The sequence below is a fragment of the Oryzias latipes genome, chromosome 12 (genome assembly GCF_002234675.1).
Source record: "Oryzias latipes chromosome 12, ASM223467v1".
NCBI classification, from domain to species: Eukaryota; Metazoa; Chordata; class Actinopteri; order Beloniformes; family Adrianichthyidae; genus Oryzias; species Oryzias latipes.
Window position 1 is genome coordinate 9,087,598 of NC_019870.2, and position 19,831 is coordinate 9,107,428.

The 19,831-nt window shown below is 44.3% G+C and overlaps 1 protein-coding gene and 1 long non-coding RNA gene across 4 annotated transcripts in view; one reads left to right on the top strand and one right to left on the bottom strand.

The window, feature by feature from the left end:
• The window catches only part of LOC105355213, a 52,435-nt gene that overhangs the window by 2,160 nt on the left and 30,444 nt on the right, over window positions 1–19,831 (top strand). The gene's annotated exons all lie outside the window — the stretch shown is intronic.
• prag1 (PEAK1 related, kinase-activating pseudokinase 1) lies at window positions 1,018–19,720 on the bottom strand. Of its 3 annotated transcripts, none has more exons than XM_011481597.2 (6): window positions 19,459–19,720; window positions 17,069–17,379; window positions 15,309–16,993; window positions 9,894–10,036; window positions 5,975–6,729; window positions 1,018–3,088 (listed from the first exon to the last, which is right to left on the bottom strand). In XM_011481597.2, the coding sequence occupies exons 1-6, from the start codon at window positions 19,703–19,705 to the stop codon at window positions 1,934–1,936; spliced, it is 4,296 nt and encodes a 1,431-aa protein (XP_011479899.2). In that variant the 5' UTR covers window positions 19,706–19,720; the 3' UTR covers window positions 1,018–1,933. The 3 variants fall into 3 exon arrangements, with proteins under 3 accessions (XP_011479899.2, XP_011479897.1, XP_011479898.1); XM_011481595.3 differs by having other exon boundaries at window positions 17,069–17,407; window positions 19,459–19,599; XM_011481596.3 differs by having other exon boundaries at window positions 17,069–17,411; window positions 19,459–19,599.

The window sequence follows — 19,831 nt, forward strand, 5'->3', positions numbered from 1 at the left end:
AAAAGATGAATTTTAAATCCTTGAATTTGTTCAAAAATAAAAAAATGGTTATTCCTAGTGACCTCCAATGGGATGGAAGTTCAAGTTCATCTGCATCGTTGGCTCTGGTGTCTCTAATGTTCCTCTTTACAACAAATGTTACTCTTTACAACAGGCCATGGATTTTCTTTTGGGTTCAGGTCAGTGGAGTTTGCTGGACAGTCAAGCACAGGAACTCCATGTTTACTGAAGCAGCTTCTTTGTCAAAATAAAATCAGCGGTGAGCAGAATCAAGTTCTCCAGAACTTCCTGGTAGATGTCTGCACTGATGTGGACTTTAGAAAACACAGTGGACCAATACCAGCAGATGATTCCAAACAAATCCCAAGTTTCACTTTCTTCGACTGAAAATGAAACTTTCTCAGCAGGGATCTGGGAAATGAAATTTGATTGGGTAGCCGTATATATGCGTGTCTTCTACTTGCAGATGGTCTTGAAATGAATTTGGTCAATTTTTCCTTTTTTGGGGGCAATATTTGTGCTTTAAAAAAATAAAAAACTGCTAAAGTGTGTCTGCATCACTCACCATTAACTTCTACAAATATCCAGGCTTCAGACAGCTACGGTTTAAGAAATAAAATGTATGGAATTTTAGTAAAACAAATGGATTTACCAATCATCTTTTTGTGTATACCTTTTTATATATTTTATTAAGAATATTGTGGCTTTACCAGAGGAAATTCTACACCGTGTATAAATGTTTCTAATGCACTTCTTTATATTTGGTCCAAAAGTAGACATTTTTTATGACTTAGTACTGCAGAGATATGAATTAAACATTTTTTGAAACATAAAAAAATACATTTCCATAAATTAAAATCTTAATTGCCAAGTATAATTATCTAATTTAAATGGAATTAGATTTATGTAAAAAAAAAAAGTTAAAACATTAATTTTTCTTTTTGTGTATGTTTAGCATTAATGTTTGGCTTCATTGTGTACAAAAAAAACCCAAGAATTTCAAGAAAAGCAAAAAAATACTGTGAGAAAATATTTGCACATGTTTATTCATAGATGCAAATGATAGGCACACAAAATAATCATTTCGTTGAGGCCATGTTTAGTTTTTTCCTCCTCTTGCTGGTGAAGGAGATCCCATGAAAGAGTCTGCAGCAAACTTCATCAGCAGGAAGCAACATAAAAAACAGAATCCAGTGACTGCTACGGCGTAACAAATCTCATCATAAATACCAGACTGCTGCACATATTCATGGCTTCAGTTATTTTTTTAAAGACCTGCTCGGGCTAGCATTTTGTTTTAATATCATCTGTACAGAGCTGCTTCCAGAACACTGTGAAAGACCAGTTTCACAAAAGATGCGTGATCTGTCATATTTACATTTGGTTTGAATCACTGTAACACACACGAGAAACAAAAGGCACAAATCAGATGGGCGTGAAATTAAGATTAGGCGGCAAAAATGGTACGATCCATTGACTAGAGCGCCCCCAGATTTCACCTAAGGAAGACTACTTTGACAGTATATGTGCCCGTGACCCTACAGAGAAGGTGCTACAGAGTGAGTCTGAACTCCACGTCTTCAGGTAGACAAAAGAAGCCGTTAGTCGCATATTTAGACACAACAAAGCGTGGCACGCTAACACAGATGAAGGTTAACTCACTTCTCATTTTAGACACCTTCTCTAATAAATACACACAATACAGCGTCAAACCCGAAACTTTGGTAAGTTTGTTATCAAGTCACAAACACTCCACGTCTGTCTGCTGAGTATAAAACAGCTCAAGCCAGGGTGTGTTGCTCATCTACAGTGATGGCTAATTTGATGCATGGCTCTGTCGGTTCCTCCAGAGGGTCGCACCATCTTCAGTTCTGCCCGGCTTGATCTGGCATTGTTGGTATTTACGTTTGTTTATTTTTTTTAAATTGAGCCGTCACTTGAGCGAGTAGAGCAGTTCAGCGGTGTGGCACAGGGACAGGGGGTGGGCCGAGGAGAAGTACTGGCAGCACAGCCAGTCCTCCAGCTCGGCGTTCCTCTCCGGCTCCAGCGAGCGCTCGGCGAACTTCATCATCAGCAGGGCTCTTTTCACGTCCAGCCAGTTGAGGAGGCCCTCGTGCCGGGATCCGTCGCCCAGGCTGCCCGCTTGGCTGTGCCGCTCCAGCTGCTGCTCCATCAGGTCCTTCCTCGGGCCCCAAAGAAGGCTTTGTAAAATGCGCTTGGCCTCCTGGATGTGGATGCGCTTGATGGGGTCGGGCTGCAGGAGGAGGTGAGCAAGTCTCTGGAGTCCAGAGGAGTACAGGGAGAGCGGCGGGACGGGAGGCAAGTCCTCTGAGCGGTAGTCCTGCTCCTTCAGTGCTGGGCTCACCTCAAATGGGTTGGGCTGGTGGAGGAGTTCGTAGATCAAGATGCCCGTCTGGAACTCGTCAAATTTCCGGTACTGGGCTGCGGAGACTATCTCGGGGGCCAGTCTGGCGTGGTCGCGTTTGATGCGAGGATCGCCGCTGGTGGAGCTTACGTCTTCAGGAGAGCGACGCTTGGCCTTGGCAAAGTTGCTGATGAGTAGGCGGGGCAGGTGGCGCTGAACGTCTGCGGAGGCTCCGCCCTTACAACTGCCGCCGTCCACGTCGGTGGGAGGAATAAACTGTGAGGACCTCCGCTGATGAGGCACCAAAAGCAGGTTCTCCAAGCACAGGTCGCGGTGCGTGACCCCATGTTCTTTCAAATGCTCCAGGCCGTTGCAGAGCTGCAGCAGGAGGAAGCAGACGCGCCGCTCATAGATCTCCGGCTGTTTTTTATGGAAGGCCCCCCACTCCCGAACAAAGTCCGCAGCCGTCTGATGAGGAATGTCGGGAGTGATGACCACCACCCGGTCTCTGTCCCCCTCCTGCACAGGCGTTGTGGGCCGATGTGCGGATGGAGGGGGGGCGCTGGGCAGAGCGGCCTCATCCGGAGGCAGCATGCTCTGCGGCACGCAGGCGAGGAAGTGGCCGCAGTCCTGCTGCAGGTTAAAGTGGGAGGGGATGCTCTGCTGCACCGACAGCCCGTACAGGTGGCCCTGCTTGGTTTCTATGGAGGGACTCTTGCAGATCTGGAGTAGCAGATGAAAAAAAGAAGGGAGCAGAAAGACAGAAATCTATTTAGTCAAAAATAATAAAATCCTTCTTGTCTAATGAGTTGAATTAGAATCATTTGGTGCATTTACACATGCTTAAAAAATCTAGTTGACTTTCCAGAACAAACAACTTCTATAAATTTCATGTCAACTGGATTCTTGAACAATGGAAGATCAGGAAATCCTAATTTCTCCAGGTGAATTTCTTCCAAAAAAAACTTCTTTTCTTCGAGAAAGATTTGTGCAACAAAGCCTGATGACACCTACTAGTCCTCTTCTAAAAGAGGAGCATCTGGATAAAGGGTTAGATAACACAGTGATAATGCATATAAACAGACAAAAAGCCCCAGCCAAAAGGCAACTCAAAGCCTTTACTTCAGGCCAGCCTTTAAACCGAAAAGCCCGGAGCCAGATCAGTTCACAAAGTAAGCACTAGATGCAAAATAACAGCAGTCTTTAGTTACTCAAAACTCAAAAATGTATAACACGATTCACTCTAGAACCAAAAAAAGGAAATGGGAAATGCTGAAAATCTAAAAATACAACACACTATACAGAAAAAAATAGAACAAAGCAATCCCGGGGGTCTTTTATTTATGATTATGCCGTCTTTAGCCAAAAGCAAAAAAACCTGTGTCGTTTTTTTAGACATAGTTTCTGCAGAGCGGCAGTTGTCATCAGAAATTTGTGGACGTGACCAATAGCGTAGACTAGAGCATTCCCACACCCATAATCGACACTCTGTCATGTTTGCGTACAGCGGCTCACACCCCAAACCTAACATTAGCAACAAAAATGGTGAGCAATATTGGAGCTGTCCAGCTGAAAAGTTTTGGGCCAGGTGCTGGCTCAGATGAGGAAAACAAAGACGTACATGGATATATCTCTCTGCATCAGAATGGAGCAAAGCAGGGAGCTCGTAGCCCACCCAGTGTAGTTTCTACAGCTACAATCTTTTTCCAACTGCATTTTTTTTGTCTGCTCCTAATTCAGAACGATTCGAATTAAGAAATACCCAGGAACCCTTATTTTAGGTATATATGTTCTCCTTCATGAGAACCATTCCACCAAAACAAGTTAGAAAATCCAGAGACATGATTTTCATTTCTTTACCTTCTAGAAAGATTTTCTTTTTAGCACAAAATGTTTTAAACTTCTAAGCCCTATAAAATCAGCTGTGCATAAAACATTAAATGAATCAGAAATGTAGATTGTCTTTATGTCCATTGAATTTGTGAAATTCATGAAGTATTTTATTTACAGACAAAAGATTTTTAAGCAAAATTACAAAATCATCAAACAAATCAGCAAAGCTTGACGTCATGACTGCAACTGTCGTCAAAGTTTTGCATGAGAAGAAAACGGACCTTGTAGATATGAGGCTTTCGTTTGGCAGTTATTTGGGTTCATTAGGACTTGATTTACATAAAACGGTTGGACTTACAGCACCGTGTGGGAAACAGCTTGATAGAGCAGGACCTCTTACATTAAGGTGTCTGTGTTTGCATGTTTTGACAACAAGGGTTTGTCTGGCTATAAAATCTTCCCCGGAATGTAAATGAATCGGCTCTTGAATTATTAAGCAAGCAGAGCAGCCAGGCTGCTCTGTAGTAACACCTACAATACAAACAGCTGCTGCACTGTGAGGCAGATCAGTGAAGGCTGAATCCACACTGCGGCTGTTTTTACAGCCGTTCTGAAGGACTGAGCTGCAGGGAGACCATCCCAACTTCAACCAGTTTGTAATCTCCTCTTTCTGTCGTCTTGCTCCTAAAGACATTCACACCCACTTTGTAAATGCTTCCCTAAAACAAGAGAGCCAGATAGGGCTGATAAAGCTGGGATCCACTGCCAAACTACTGAATTTTGAACATTATTTCACAGTTGCATGATTTGTAGATAGATATGAATTAATGTCTCATATTTTTAAAAGAAAGCAATTTGTTTAGTGATAAAAAAGTCATTTATAGTCAGTCATTTATACTAAAAAAAAGAGTGAAACTTTGATGTGACATAAATCAGTCCCCTAATAAAAAACCTCAAAACTATATTATCTCCAAAGTTTCTTTTTTAAACTTCTATTTCTCACATGGGTTTGAAACAGTATCACTGCTACAGTTGTGGTTGCTATGGCTTCAGTTGACCACCAGGTGTCACTCTGTGGAATTCAAGAACCTTCATACCTACAACCAAAGTTAAAATCCCACGATCTTTCACACACCTAGGTGTGCAAAATTTGTTATCCGCAGAAAACAAATAGACACAGCCGCGCTCGGGAACAATTTGGTGGCTTAACCCACCAATGCTGAGTGTCAAGCAGGGAGGCATTGGGTCCTCATTTTTAAAGTCTTTGGTATGAGTTTGAACCTACGACCTTGCAGTTACAGGGCGGACACTCTGACTACAAGGCCACTGCTGCTAATGTTGAATTGGATAAGTCTTTATCTACCTAAGACAAATTTAAATTTCTAAAAAAACAAAAAACATTTTTAAACCTTTTAAGTCGTTAACTTTCTGTAGCTTACTTTTTGTTGCATGTATGCTAGCACTAAAGTTAAGCTCACATCCGTGGTGCTGCAGGCTTTTGGGTTGTAGACAGGCTTGCCTTTTAGAGGAGCACAGTGGTGTCTTGCAGTTCCTTTAAGGTTTTCCACCGCCAAAGGACGCCAAGAAAATGGAACATAAGCTTGTCAATTCTTTCTTATTAAACAAAAATGATAAAAGGGAGGAGGTTGGTCTCTAATAAGACCAACATTAAGGTGAGATCATGTGGTTCACAGAGGAGCTGTTTGTGGGATTTCTTATGGGAACTGTTCAGTAATTATAACGCTTTTTATCTTAGCCACAGTATTAAGAGATTACCTTCACAGCGTAGGAGTTGCAGGGATCCAGCGCACAGGCAGCAGAGTAGTACACAGCATCCCCTGCATTGCAGCTCGGCTTGTTAGACGTGAGTCTGAAGAGGGACCAGTTGCTCTCGTCGAATTTGAGCGAATTCTTCTGGGATCTGGTGAAGTGGTCTTCGCATTTCAAAGCCAAGCGCCGCAGAGACTCCGCATACAGGCCACCCAGCTTGGAGTACACACCCTCTCTGCTGTCAATGTTGCTCAAGAGGGTCTGGAGCTGCAGGCTCGATCCCACATTTGGTGCAGAGCCCGTCTCTGTCGAAGAGAAGGGCGAGCTGAGCTGAGGAGAAGACGAGCAGGTGATACTAGTCCGGCAGTGCACGCCCAGGCGCCCCTGATTCTTGAGGGGCTCATCCAGTGTTCGGGACCTCAAAGGTCGGGTTGGCAAAGGGTGACAAAGAGACTCATTGGATGAGAAAATGGGCCGCGGGTCAACAGGACTGGAGGGTAAACTGGAGCGGGAGCTGGCATCGACCGAGCGGCAGACGTTGCTCTCCGAGCCGGTGAACGGGAGGTGTGGGTAGGCTCCCACAAAGGGTTTACCGCCATCTGGAGCTGAAACTGTGCGATTGACAATTTTTTTTTCCGGGAGAGGAGGGGGCTGGATCTTCAAGCTGGTACAGGAGATGGGGTTGGGAGAACATGGAGCGGACGGCACTGGAGTTCTGGGCAACGGTGAAGAACAAGACATCCGTGCAGCATTCCGAGACCCTTAGAGGAAAGAAACAGTTGGTAAACTTCCAGCCCTGACCTGTTTTCATCTAAATGGGTTAAACATTAAAAACATTTGAGTTTGACACAAAAATCAAGTCGAAAACCCAAAAGTGTAGCTAAAAGACCTGAACAACAGCTGGTAGCTATTTCCCTTGATTCGTCTCCTCTCCGTCGCTGCTCAGTTTGATCACAAACCTCACTTCCCAAGAGAAACTTGAAGTCTTCTGTCGACACAGACACTCAAAAACATCTTCTGTCCAATTATGATCCATTTATCAATTAAAGACTTAAGGTACATTGACATAACGATCAGGGAGCCAGACGCTGAGATAATGATGTGGTGGAGTCTTCAATGACTGCTTTCACAGTGAGAAAGAAGGCTGATGAGAAAAAAAAACTGTAGGATGTAGCCAAGCCCTTTTCCCTCTCTTTATCAGAGTCAGTAATTATCTCTTCAAACAACATTTCTCAGGAAGCTACGGCAATTAAAAGCGTCTGAGCAGTACTAAAGGTTGAAAGCTGAGAAGTCAGGGACACATGCCGCTCATCTAAGGTCTGACGGGGATCCTCAACTGGGCTATTAAAACTAATGCAAAGTCATAACACAATGTTTGAGTGCTCCAAAAGGAGATAAGCGGCAGACTTAACCTTGCCCTGGTAGTTCTGTTGTGGTTGTATTGCAAAGTGATCTTTTGTGCAGCAATACATCTGTTTCAGCTTTACAGTGGAACAACTTGTGTCATAACAAGAAAATAAGAAAAAATGAAGAGAATCTCTGCCTTAAAAAGTGGCATCCACATGCTCTGTTGGTCCCAAAACTGGGACCAAATGAATTCCACCAATAAGAAGCAGCAACTACAATGACAATTAAGGCAATGACCCTCAATCTTTGAACTTGGACACCCCAAAACCTCAAGTTTCTACTGCATGCAAAACTTCCCCCCCATGAAGGCCTATGAACAATTTTGATAATGCAATATAACATATACTGGTACACATGTCCTGTTTCATCATTTATTTCAGTCAACCTCCAAAGTTTATCCCAGAGGAGTTCATAGTTCTGTTCCTACATGCCAATAGTCTGAGTTTATCCTCTTCATTTTAAGTCATACTATTTATATATATATATATATATATATATATATATATATATATATATATATATATATGGGTTTGGCCCATTATAACTGGAACAAACTGGGTATTTTTGCCATTACTTGCTATATAATTATGCTTTTACTTTAATCAAAGCATGGTTTTTATCTATAATCCAATGGACATATAAACCAATGATTGCATGATCCTAGAGACTTTAAACCAGGGGTGTCAAACATCCGGCCCGCCAGCCGTATCCGGCCCGCCAGGTGGTTAAGTCCGGACCACATATGAAGAGTAAAAACCATAAGGATGTTTACAAAAGAAAGCAAGTTTTTAGTCCATTCCTGTGGCGAGTTAGGATTTTTTAAATAAATAACTGAAATGCGCAATTCCGCTACTAGGGGGAGCAAAGGAAAATCAAAACAGGTGAAGCAGCATATCTCTGCACGTGCCATAAGTGAAACCCAACAGCTCTGTGTCTGGGTAAGATGCAGTTTGGTTTCCCATGAGCCTCACCACTGTTATCTTGCTATGAGGATGATCAGTAGTGTTCAGTAGTTGTCAAAAGTGAAGTGGAGTGAGGAGCTTTCCAGGAAAATTGACATTTTTTTTCTTTCACGAAGCTGAATGCAAACCCGAATGCTTTTTGTATGTCATCAACAGGTTGCAGTGCTCAAAGAATATAAAATTCAGCACCACTAAGAGACATAAAGAAAAGTTTCTGGATTGCTTCAGTGTCAGATGTAAAATATTCCGTCTGTATAAAATTGAATAGACCAACTTTTTTTTACTGAATTAAATTTTATCCCAAGTGATTAGGGTACCATGTTGGTTGAGGCATTTTTTCAAATTGAGTAAAAAAAACTAAAACAAAGCTGTTATTTTGCTTTTATGTTGCCGGTCCGGCCCACTTGAGATCAGACGGGCTGAATTTGGCCCCCGAACCAAAATGAGTTTGACACCCCTGCTCTAAACCAAACCTAACCATCATTCCTCTACCACCATGCCTGATGCCATTTAGAGTTGGGAAATATGGTTTAGAAAAAACTAAATTCCTGAATTTTTTTTCTTCAAAATTCTATTTTAGATCGATTTTCCTTTAATAAAAATTAAAAATTCACAGTATTTGACCAACAGGTATAGATTGGTTAATTATTCTATTTCAAGCACAGACTACTATAAAGGTGCACCACAGCAACATTCCTACTCAACAATACTGCCGAGCGCCCATTGTTAGAAAGGCCGTCATGATGTCAATTACTGGTTCTACCAGTCCAATAGAATTTCTGAGCATGACAACAATGGGGTCTGGTCTGTAGCCAAAGTTTAGTGTCTGCTGAAAAATGTGGGTTGACGAGACGATCCGGAAAAAAATAAACATTTACAGATAAAGCTGGAGGTGGCAAGCAATCAACCCCCAATTACCAGTTCATTATCAGCATAGCAGGAACAAATGGTGTGATGTGAATAGGCCCACTACAAACCATCTGCATCAACGTAAACTACAAACTTTAAAATGTTGATGATATCAATTAACTTTTCAGCTCTAATTTGAGTTTTCTTTTATTTTCAATATGGATGACTATGATTTGCTGGCTAAAATTTCCTCTTTGACCAAAAATACAGTGCTATTGTGTTTGTTTTTAGGACAGGGACGTTCCATTATTTGAATCTGTAAATCATTTGGAAACTCTCAGAGGAAGTCAAACTTCTGTTTACTTTAAAACTGAAACATCGATCCTCATCTTTAGCATTGGACATGCCAGCGGTTCCAAACTGCCCCAAGTTCCCATCTCCCTTTAGACTGATGGTCTTTTCCAAATTTATGTGCTGCAGTTCTTTCTTTTCATCTTATTGAGTGCAGTTGTTCCACCCACTTGCTTATGCGTTCTCAATTACTTTCTGTCAGACACACCATGACGTGTTTTAATGTTTAAATGAGTTTTTATTTGCTGGATTCAAAGACCAATCAAGCCAAACGGAAAAAAAAACTTTGGTTCCTGAGCAACTTCAACTCTGAGAAAAGATCAAGGCGAGTGAAAACCACCATAATCTGGACTCACCGGAGTTGGCCGTCAGATTGTCGGGGGATGCAGTGGGTAGACTGGTACTGCCCAAGCCTGGAAAAGATGAAGGGGTCTCGGTTGACCTTTGCTGGCTGCAGCGATCCAGCTCCAAGTTACTGCCACTCATCCTAATACTCCCTCTGCAAAGGAGAAAAAATGTCGGCACGGGAAGTTCATTTATTTTACTGTTGAGATGCATAGTCCTAAAGTGAGGTGATTTTCTGCTAAAACAAAACTTCCTTTAGTGCATCTGCAAATATGGAAGCATATATAAAAAATTAAGAAATGAATGAGAAAAGAGATGTATCTTTGATTTTGCACAACACAGAAACAAAGTCAGGAGTGGTTTCACTTCCTTCTTCCAGGAGTCACACTTCTCTGTTCAAAGATGGCATAAAAGTCAGCAGAGGCAAAGCTGGACAGGTTCCCAACAGACTAATGCTCAGGTCCATAACCCACCATATCTATGTTTTGAAGTGAGACTGTGTCACTACTGCTGAACTCAATTGTATTTCAAAGAAATTAGTAGAGTGAGTTTTGAATTGATCATTTGTGTGAGTGTCTTAGAGACACATGTGAGCTCTTACTTTGAAACCCAAACGAGCAAAGACCCTCGGATTCTGCCGTTTTCTGTTGGGTAATCTTGTGTCTGTGCATTTTGAAGGGCATGGGAACATGAATATTGGAACAAAGAAAGGGTCAACACTTTCACTTCATCTTTCCGATTGTTTGAAAACAAAAAGTGGAGCCAGATCAGTTCACCAAGGGACCATCACTGATTTGTTACACAAGTGAGTCTGTCTACTATATTCAGTACAAAATTGTCCAACTTCACAATAGAAAAAAACCCTACATTTTAATGTAGTTTATTGCCGTGGTGCAGAGGTGGAGCGTTTGACCTCTGATCTGAAGATCATAGTCTCAGCTCCCACCTTAATTTGCCACCATGTGTCAAAGGGTCCTTAGGCAAGATACCGAACCCCGTTGCAGTGGTCTGGACCTTTAAGACCTGCTACAACACATTGGTGTCACAGTAGCTCTTGAGTCAAAGACACAATAATGTCCTGCATATCTTGCAAATTACAAACTAAAGCATAAAAGTTTATGGGCAATATTTGCACAGCTGTCGGTAGTAGAAGTGTTGTCCTCCTTACTTCTGTACCCTTACTAAATTCCAATGCAAACTGCAGAAAGAGAGTTTCAGTCAAGGTGACCAATGAGGCTGACCTGCAGCCATTCATTTGTCTGATTATACACATTAATGACTCTGTGAGGCAAGGCCCCACTCTTTCCCTGCATCTCTCGTTTGTGTCCTCCATCACAAAACGACACCTCGGTCCGTTTATCTCCCAGCGCTCGACTTCAATTCCGCCATCCATCAGGAGGGCAAACAGCGGAGACGGAGAGGAGTGAAGCAAAGAGACAAACGGTGAGGTTTCCTCACCAGGTCAGCCGGCTGAGGGATCTGCTATCGTTTAACAGACAAAAGAGTTGTGATGAAAAGGGCAGCACGAGTGCTGAGGCGCTGAAGAAATGGTAATGGGTTCAGGGATTATCGTTCCATGTGCGTGCTTCTCTCCGGTTCATGGAGATTTGTTTCCAAAACACGAGACTGTCTGCAGAGAAAAATGCTAATAGCCCAGAAACTCCAGAGCAGTCAGATCAGGATGGTTTCTCATTGTTAAATGGTCTGTTTGCTGTGCATTCTTACAAATGCTTTATTTAAATCATATTTTTAGCATTTGTGTTGCTCATTTCTCATTTCCCCTAAAGTAAGTTTGACTTTAACAGCAGCATAAAACCCCCCCATCGCTCTCAAATCAAACCAGCTCTGGCTGTAGCCACATTTCCACAAACGTAAACAGTCTTGTTTACACCCTTAGCCTGTGTACACACACACACACGGTACCATGACATCGTATTAATAAAACAGTTTGACAGGAAGTGGGCTTTAAAAAAAGAACCTGACTGGGGTTACATCTCTCTGCCTGAACCCCAACGAAGCTGCTTTTGCAGCTTACGCACCACTTCCTGATGTATATTCTCGCTTTAAAGGTATTGAATTTTTTCTTTCGAGAAGCTCTTACTGCTGCACAAGTTAGTACACCACCATCTAAGCAAAAAAAAAAAAAAAAAAAAAAAAAAAAAAAAAAAACTGCAAGTGAGGAATGTGACCAGTTGTAGAATTCTGGGTTTGGACTGTAGAAATAGGAGCCATGTCACGCAAAAGACTCCCTCCATGATGCCAACAGCTGGATATGCGTCACTTTGCTAAACATCTTTTCTTACAGATCAACACCATTGACTGTATATAAGAACTGGACTGAGTCACCCGCCCCCCGCACATTCCTAACAGGAAGTAAAAGCCAAAAGCCCATAGACTTCTATAGAGAAACATTGAAGTCTTTATGTAGAATAGAATGGTTATTCTATTTATCAGAATAACCAATCTTTTTACCTTTTTTTTTAAAAACTTTTTTATAGAAGTTGTTCAAGTTATAAACTGGCCAATCAGACGCCTCAATGAAAGTTTGTGGTCTCACTGCAAATGCTCAAAACGTTTGACAGATTGCCCCGAGCCCACTCTCAGGTGAAAGGGTTGTGCTCACTCCTGATTGGCAACAGTGGTTGCAAGGGGCGTAATAATTAATTGACCTAATCGATTTACATTCCTATAGTCCGTTCATATTGATCTGTCTGAGGCAAGTTTTTAATTGAATCATATTACACCATTATAAAACTGTTTCAACATGAAATCAATTGTTTATGTCGATAATGGAACTTGAAATGCTGACTCAGACCGACTCGGACTGCTTACTGACAATGTCTGGTTCCAAAATGGCGGCGTCCCTATAGCGTAAAATGAACTGAATTGACATCATTACACTCACTCGGTCCAGTTCTCATATACAGTCAATGGTTGACACTAGTAAAAGTGGAGTTTTTTGCATGTTTGCAGAGTTGGACAGGTTTTAAGGCTACATGTTGTGTAACCGCTGAACTTTGCCATCCAAAGCAGGAAAGAAAAACGCCCCCATTGTTTCCCTCCCCTGATTGTGAGACAGTTACCATAACTATTCTGTCATAGGAGCCAAATATCCATTAATGTTTGACACGATTCCTCCTTATCTTTTTCAGACAGCTCCAACTTATCTTCTCCCTCGTCAGCCTTTAATAACTGCAGCTCATTTTTACTTATGAGCAAAAAAAAGAAAAAGAGGACACACTTTGAGTTCAAAGACATTCAAAGATGTTGTTGTACCTTTGCTGCTTGAATAGAGGATGGGGGCGTAGTAAAGGATTCTGCTTCCCCCATGCGAATACTTTGAATGTGACCTTCTAGACATGCAAACTGCAACAACTCCCCCAAATGTCCACAAACACAGACACGAAGAACAGCGGTGAACTGATGCCTACCTCATGCTGAAGAAGCCAAACGTCTGTATGAGGACGGTGGGCGCAAACTAACCCCGGACTGGATCCCCCCCCCCCCCCCCCCAAAAAAAAAGCGCCACCACGCGCAGTAACAAAACCCCGATTTCCCCACAGACAAACCACGAGAGTATTTAAAGTGTCTCAGCAGGAAAAGCAGCCAGCATCCTTTATACATGTGGGCCTAATGCTTTTTCCCATTCCAATGCCGGTTCAGTTTGGAGCAGCTTAAAGAGTGTCAGGCAGCAACAGGAGGCTATCTTCTGTACTTCAAAAATAAAAAACTGGGATCAGTTTTGCTCTGTGAAGGGAGGGGCAAACCGTCTATGAACACTGATTTACAGAACAAGAAGCAGATCGAGTCCAACCAACTCAAAGGCACGTGATCTGTAGATTCTATCGGGGGCAACCGGTTGCCAGGCCGGGACAGTTTAGGAGTCGCCGGGGGGCAACAATCTGTTCCTCTAAGCCCCATCCCATCTGCAAGCTTCCATACACACGCCTTTCTTGTTGAGAGGAGTGCACACGCACACACCTCTCAGGTTGACTCTCCATGTGTGTTTGATGTGAGTGAAATGTGATCAAAGGAAGCACATTTTTCTGCACCATCTGTGCCTCCTAAATGATTTAGGCAGGAAGCAGCCCCACCAGGAAGCAACTCTTTCAGTGGCAAATGTTCTTCATTCATTAAATAAATTAGGATCTAATATCGTGTCATTACAGAACCATCATAGGTTGATGGGTTTTTTTATGCTCACATGTCCAGGAGCACTTGCTGATTAAACACGATAAACTTGGAACTCCTAAACTGTCGCCGGCCGCCTGAAGGCGTGTGCCCACATGCGGCCCAACAAAGTATTTTTACCAGCGCAGACGGCCGGCTGCGTCACTACAGGGGGAGATGGATCCTGACTAGGATTACCACAAGCAGCCAGCCTCCTGGACCGCCTCAGAATGGGCCTCCTCCCAGGATACCTCCGGATAATAAAAACATCTGTTTGTTTTGGGGAAGTTGATTAACACGTCGCCGGACCGTTCCCGGACGGGCTATTATTAGAAGATCACTGTATGCTCCAATAACTGCCACACGGGCCCGCTTCTCTTTTCTTCTTTCAGCTCTGGGGGAGCCGGCAGATGAATGTCTGCTTGGCCTCAAACGGAGAAAAGTTTTATATGGAATTAGTTTATGTAAAAGTAGAATTCAGAATCACCTCAAATGGAATAAGTTGATATATTTGCTCAACCAATAGAGAATATAAATAAAAAAAATGCCCCCTGATTGCAATTGTGTCCATTGTGAAAAACAAGTTTACAGCAACCGGACACAGCAGTGGGCTATCCAGCAAGCCCATTTTCTGTGTTAATTAGTACTGAAGAAGTCACACTGCCAGCATGAATGGAACAAGGCGCGCATTGAGGATTATGGCCCGCCACTTTGAATGATCACAATTCGCCCTGAAAGAAGGCCGATTCAGGACCGAATAATGAGGCTGTAAAAGCAGAAGGAGCCGTAGGATTCACACGGAGACGGCTGCAGTCAGCTGCACGCCGAGACAACAGACTTTTAGTCTCAGGCTAAAGAACATCTTTTTAACCCAAAGATTAGGTTTAAAAAAAAAAAAATCTTGAAAAATATAAGCCGCTTGAGTGTTTAGACCCCTCCCTTATGAAGAGCTCTTTTTGCTCAGTTTGAGAGATTTTATTGCAGAAGTTTGGGAAATTTAAAACATCCGATTCATTCAAAGTGACATAAAACCACGTCTTAATAGAAGGCAAGCTAAATAAATCTTGTTCAAAAACATAAAATTTGGGTTTACAGATTCAATAAAAGAATAATTTTTCTTCATAGAAACTAAAAAAGTTAATTTATTTCCCAAATAGGTTTTTTTATGAGTCGTTGAACATATTTCCTGCATTTAAGTCTTATTTCCACTCTAACCCACTCAAAAGGCTCCACAGCACAGACTCAGTTTTCCTTACCTGTGTAGTTTCTTGGGTGGAGGTGGAGGTGGGTTGGGGTCATTGGTGGCAGCTCCTCTTCCTGATGCCAGCAGCTCCCCTGAGCTGCCGTGCAACATTTTCTTGGCCGGCATGCTCCTGTTATGCTTGCCTTCCTCCTCTGTGCCCTCGGTTTCCCTTTGACCGGCGCCATTGTTGGGGTTGGTAGGGGGGGCCGTGCCTGGCTCTGTCATGGCAGGGGGGCTGCTGTGAGTATTGGTGTCCCTGGCCTCCTTCCAGACAGCAGCACCATTGACCGAGCCTGTCGCTGAGGAGGTTGTCCCGAGGCTGGCGGGTGGTTTCATCTTCTCCATTCTTTTCCGGCCGCGCTCTTCCTCCTCCTCTTCTTCCTCGATGCGGCAGCTCCAACCGGAACCGTGCAGGTTGGGCTTGGGCCGGCGTTCCGATGGCGTGTTGTGGTTGTCCGGGAACTTGAAGTGGCCCTCTTTTGCAGAAACCAGGAAAAACATGGGGAGCTCTGGGAGTGGGACAGGGCATGAAACGGACGAGGAGAGACTGGAGGTGCCCAGTTTGGGAAATTCCGGGAGAGAGAACGGAGAAGAAAGCGACTGAGAAAGGCTAGAGGTGCCCAGTTTTGGGGAGCGGGAGCTCCTCTTTGGGGGAATGGGTGGGCTGGACTCCGGCTTCGTGTGAAGGGCGGGTGGCAGGGAGGCGTCCATGCTCAAAGAGGGCGCACTGCGACTTGGGCTGGGCCACCGGAAAACCGGGCTGGCGGGGTCTTTCCGTGCTGTTGGGCTGAAGTGACACTGGGTGCTGACAGCAGAATCCGGACTACTGAGATAGAAAGTTTTGTTGTTCTCTGTGTGAGCTGCAATGACGGTGATGGTGGCTCTCTGGTTCTCGCCAAACCGGTCCACCTCAGAGGTATGCTTAGTCTGGTTTGGGGACTGGGGGGGGGGCTGCAGAACATGAGCAGCAGGTTTGCGTTTTTTCTTGGTGCTCTCTGCATAAATGGGTTCAAAGCCTTCCTGTTTGTTGGGGGAGTTGGGCGTTGACTGGGGGCCTGTCTTGCTCTGCGAGTCTTGCAGACTCACCGACCTCTCCTGTCTCCCTAGCAACCCTTCAGGCTCTGGAAGCGAATCTGTGCTGCTAAGATAAGAAGAAGAAGAGGAGTCTGACAGACTACTCTGTTTGGACAGGACAGAAGCAGAGGGGGGGGATGCTGGGCTCCTGTGGGTGGCGGTCTCTGAAGAGGTGATGGGCGTCTTTGAAAGATCAGCGGAGCCACCATTCGTACCTTGAACTGGACTAGAAGCTACCTTATCCTCTGAAGGCATTTCCTTAAACGCTTCCTGGGTTTCATTGTTCGTCCTGGTGTTCAGGGCGCTTCCATTATAAGCGCTCTTGGTTCGGATAGGAATCACGCCGTTCTCCTGGTTGTTGCAGGAACCCTCATTAGAGTTCTTCTTCAGGCTCTGGGAAACTCTCCCTTCCTGCTGGCTCACCAGGATGTTGCTGATAATGACTGTGTCTTTGGGTGAGAAGCTGGGGGACAACGAGATGCGGTTGTCGTCGATCTTGTTCTCGGGGTCCTGAAGGACCGCCTCTCTGTGGGCCTTGTTGCAGACATTGCTGTCGATGTACAGCGGTGTCAGATTTAAGATCTTTAGATTCTTCTGCTCCACCGAGATTTTCGTCTTCTCTTGCTGCAAATAGAAAAAAAAACACAAGTTGATGAAACATTTAAATGAAAAAGAGAAGTGGTTTTACGTAACACACACCGGTTCTATGTTCATGTTGACATCTTTAGGTTCGCAGGTGTCGAGGCTCATCATCGTGGGTTTGACAGCGATGGTCGGCTTGCTGTAGGGCGAGGGCGTCGTCACTCCAGCTTCCTCATCGCCTCCCAGGCTGCCTTTTAAACAGGATGCAGGCGTGCTGCCATCCGGGACGCCGACCGTCTTGTGCGCGCTAAGCGGGTGGAAGCAGTTCTTACATGAGCCGGGTTTCCATACGTGTTCTGCAAAGTCGCTGCACGCTGACATCTTTGGTTTGCTAAATCTGGTCCGGTCAAAGGCCGCTGTGAGGAGATCTGGAAGATGGAGGACGAGCTGTCATGGCTGCCTCATGAAGCACAAGAAAGAGGAAAAAGACTTATTCAACTGAAAAAAATAATCATGGATATGAACTGGCTATTGCTATCCATGTCACACGTTAGAGGAAGCTCTACAGCTCAAGATCTATTAAAAAGCCAACCATTTGCGAGTGTTTCCCAACAATAGCCAAACAGAATCTCCAAAAGACCTGGTTTGAACTTTGCAGGTTCCCATCGCCTCCGAAATTAGAGGTCACATGTTCTACGTTGGACCAAAAGGCTTGCCGGTTTGAACCCGGCCGCATAAAAGGGCCCTAACAGGCCGCCCGGCAGCTCCAAACCATCTAGGAGGAGCATGCCAGAGGTCGGAATGTCAGGAATGTCGGCAGAGCCAGGTTTCACCAGGGTGAATCTCATACCCGTGACAACTTCCCCTCCCCCTCCCTCACACACCAAATCCACAAGTCCACACATATATATACATGTGTGAGTGTGTGTGTTCCACTCACATACACACCATTCCTGGGAGTCACAGTGTCCTGTTTAATTGGAATGACAGCGCTCAACACCTTTTCACAGAGCTGGTGTGTTTGTCTGCAACTGGTGGTCTGGCTAATGGCCTGCAACATGGTGTTAATTCCTCTCAAAAAGGTGCCGCAAAAGCTCTTTCCTCTGATGTGCAATCAGAGTAAATTCAGCAAATAAATTCAGACAATCATCTAAGAGCAGACTTGTTTAAAGAATGTAGATAATGTCTCAAAATAACCCTGATAGTTCTTGGTTCCGGTGCAAGACCGTCTGCTGAAGGTACAGTTTCCCTGTTGGCAGTGATAATGCGTGTTTACGCTTTTCTTTTGTTCTGTCTGACTCAGTTTGAGCAGGAAAAGTACCCACCAAGCCGCTGTTTGTTTAAGTGCAAACTCAGAGGAAGCAGAGTCTTGCCTAACATCTCCTGAATGTGCGCGTGAGTCACACCAAGAGATCAAAACCATACAGATTAGTGGCTATTTCGGACAGAAGAAGAACAACAAGTCTTTCCCAAGAGGGGCCCGGACACTGACAGCAGACGAGACGATCCCAACTCTCACTCATGCTGACATGCTCGGCCCTGGTCGCTTGAACATAGGTCCCTCAAGCTCAAGGTCTAAGATTTCTCGCTTCCTTGTGCAAAAATCTGCAACACAAGGCTAAAAAAAAAAGAAAACACAGTCCGTCCTTTAGTCTAGACCTCAAAATGTGAGAAATATGTCATGAGCGTGCTGAGGGTCAGGAGCCAGATAACAGTGATGGGATAAAAAAAATGATTTTGGTTTAGCCATACATGCTCCTTCATGTGGCCACTAGGGGGCTCAAACCTCCAACACAAAAACTTTTTGCCTTAAGAAAAAAAAAAGGCAGAATTCAGTCAAGAATCATGTTAGATTCAATAAAACTAGTCTCCATGGCAACAATACATCTTTCAATCTGTACAATTGGGGCTTTAAATACCAAATCCACTCCCCTTGAGCCCCAAACACCTGTGTCCCCAAACACACAGCATGTCTCTATGGTGGTGGGGTCACCTGATACCCACTGAGACTTTGCAGCTTTTTCCTGTTCATTTGCCATGTCAAAGTAGACCCCCCCCCCCACACACACACACACTTTAGTCTTTTTAGGGCCACATTTGTCACGCTCGCACAGCCCCTTCTTCTTTCACTTCTTTCATGAGGAGGGGCGCTTTTCCTTACAGACAGCAGGAACCCCCCCCCCCCCCCCCAAAAAAAAATACACAAAAAAAAAACACAAAACAAAAAAGAAACTTCCCCAAACTTCCAGCTGGGGGGTTGTTTACAAGCCAGCATCTGAGTGAACGTTATAACAGCACACATGCAGGTGAAATGAGACGCGTTGCTGTAACAGTTTCTCTCATTAAGGTTGCCAGATTTGGTTTCTGACAAAACGCAATATACTGACCAATGATTGTATTTTAATTGATCACCCCCCCCCCCCCCCCCTATATTTGGGTGAACTCTGTCGTTTTCATCAATATTCAGAAGACCAGAGGCAGGAACGTAGCCAAGGTTGTCTGCTCACCTGCTCGGACTTTCTCCTGCCTGGCAACACAGAAATCTGAACAAAAACGGCGTAAAAACAAAATCCAATCGACGCAGTCCAGGTGTCCGTCTGCGGTCCCGGCGCGCGCGGGGGCTGCAGCGGCTGCTCCGTACACAGAGTGCAGAGGTGTAGTACTGCCGCTGCCGCTGCCGCTGCTGCTGCTGCTGCCGGAGCACCAGCCCTCTGCAGCAGCACAGGAGGGGAGGTGGGCGGAGCTTGCAGCCATGCAGCCATGCAGTCTGCCCAGCACAAAAGCACATGTGCAGCCTGCGCTACTGTGTCATTAGTCGCTGTTCAACTTATTCACACATGCAAATTCATTCAGCAAAAGACAAACAAATAAATAAAGGGA

Excerpts from the sequence above, each read along its gene's own strand:
- prag1 (XM_011481597.2), bottom strand. The coding sequence starts at position 19,705 with ATGGCTGCAAGCTCCGCCCACCTCCCCTCCTGTGCTGCTGCAGAGGGC. Across the intron at positions 16,994-17,068 it reads TCAACATGAACATAGAACCG|CAAGAGAAGACGAAAATCTC; the intron begins GTGTGTGTTACG and ends TTCTATTTGCAG. Across the intron at positions 3,089-5,974 it reads GCAACTCCTACGCTGTGAAG|ATCTGCAAGAGTCCCTCCAT; the intron begins GTAATCTCTTAA and ends CTGCTACTCCAG.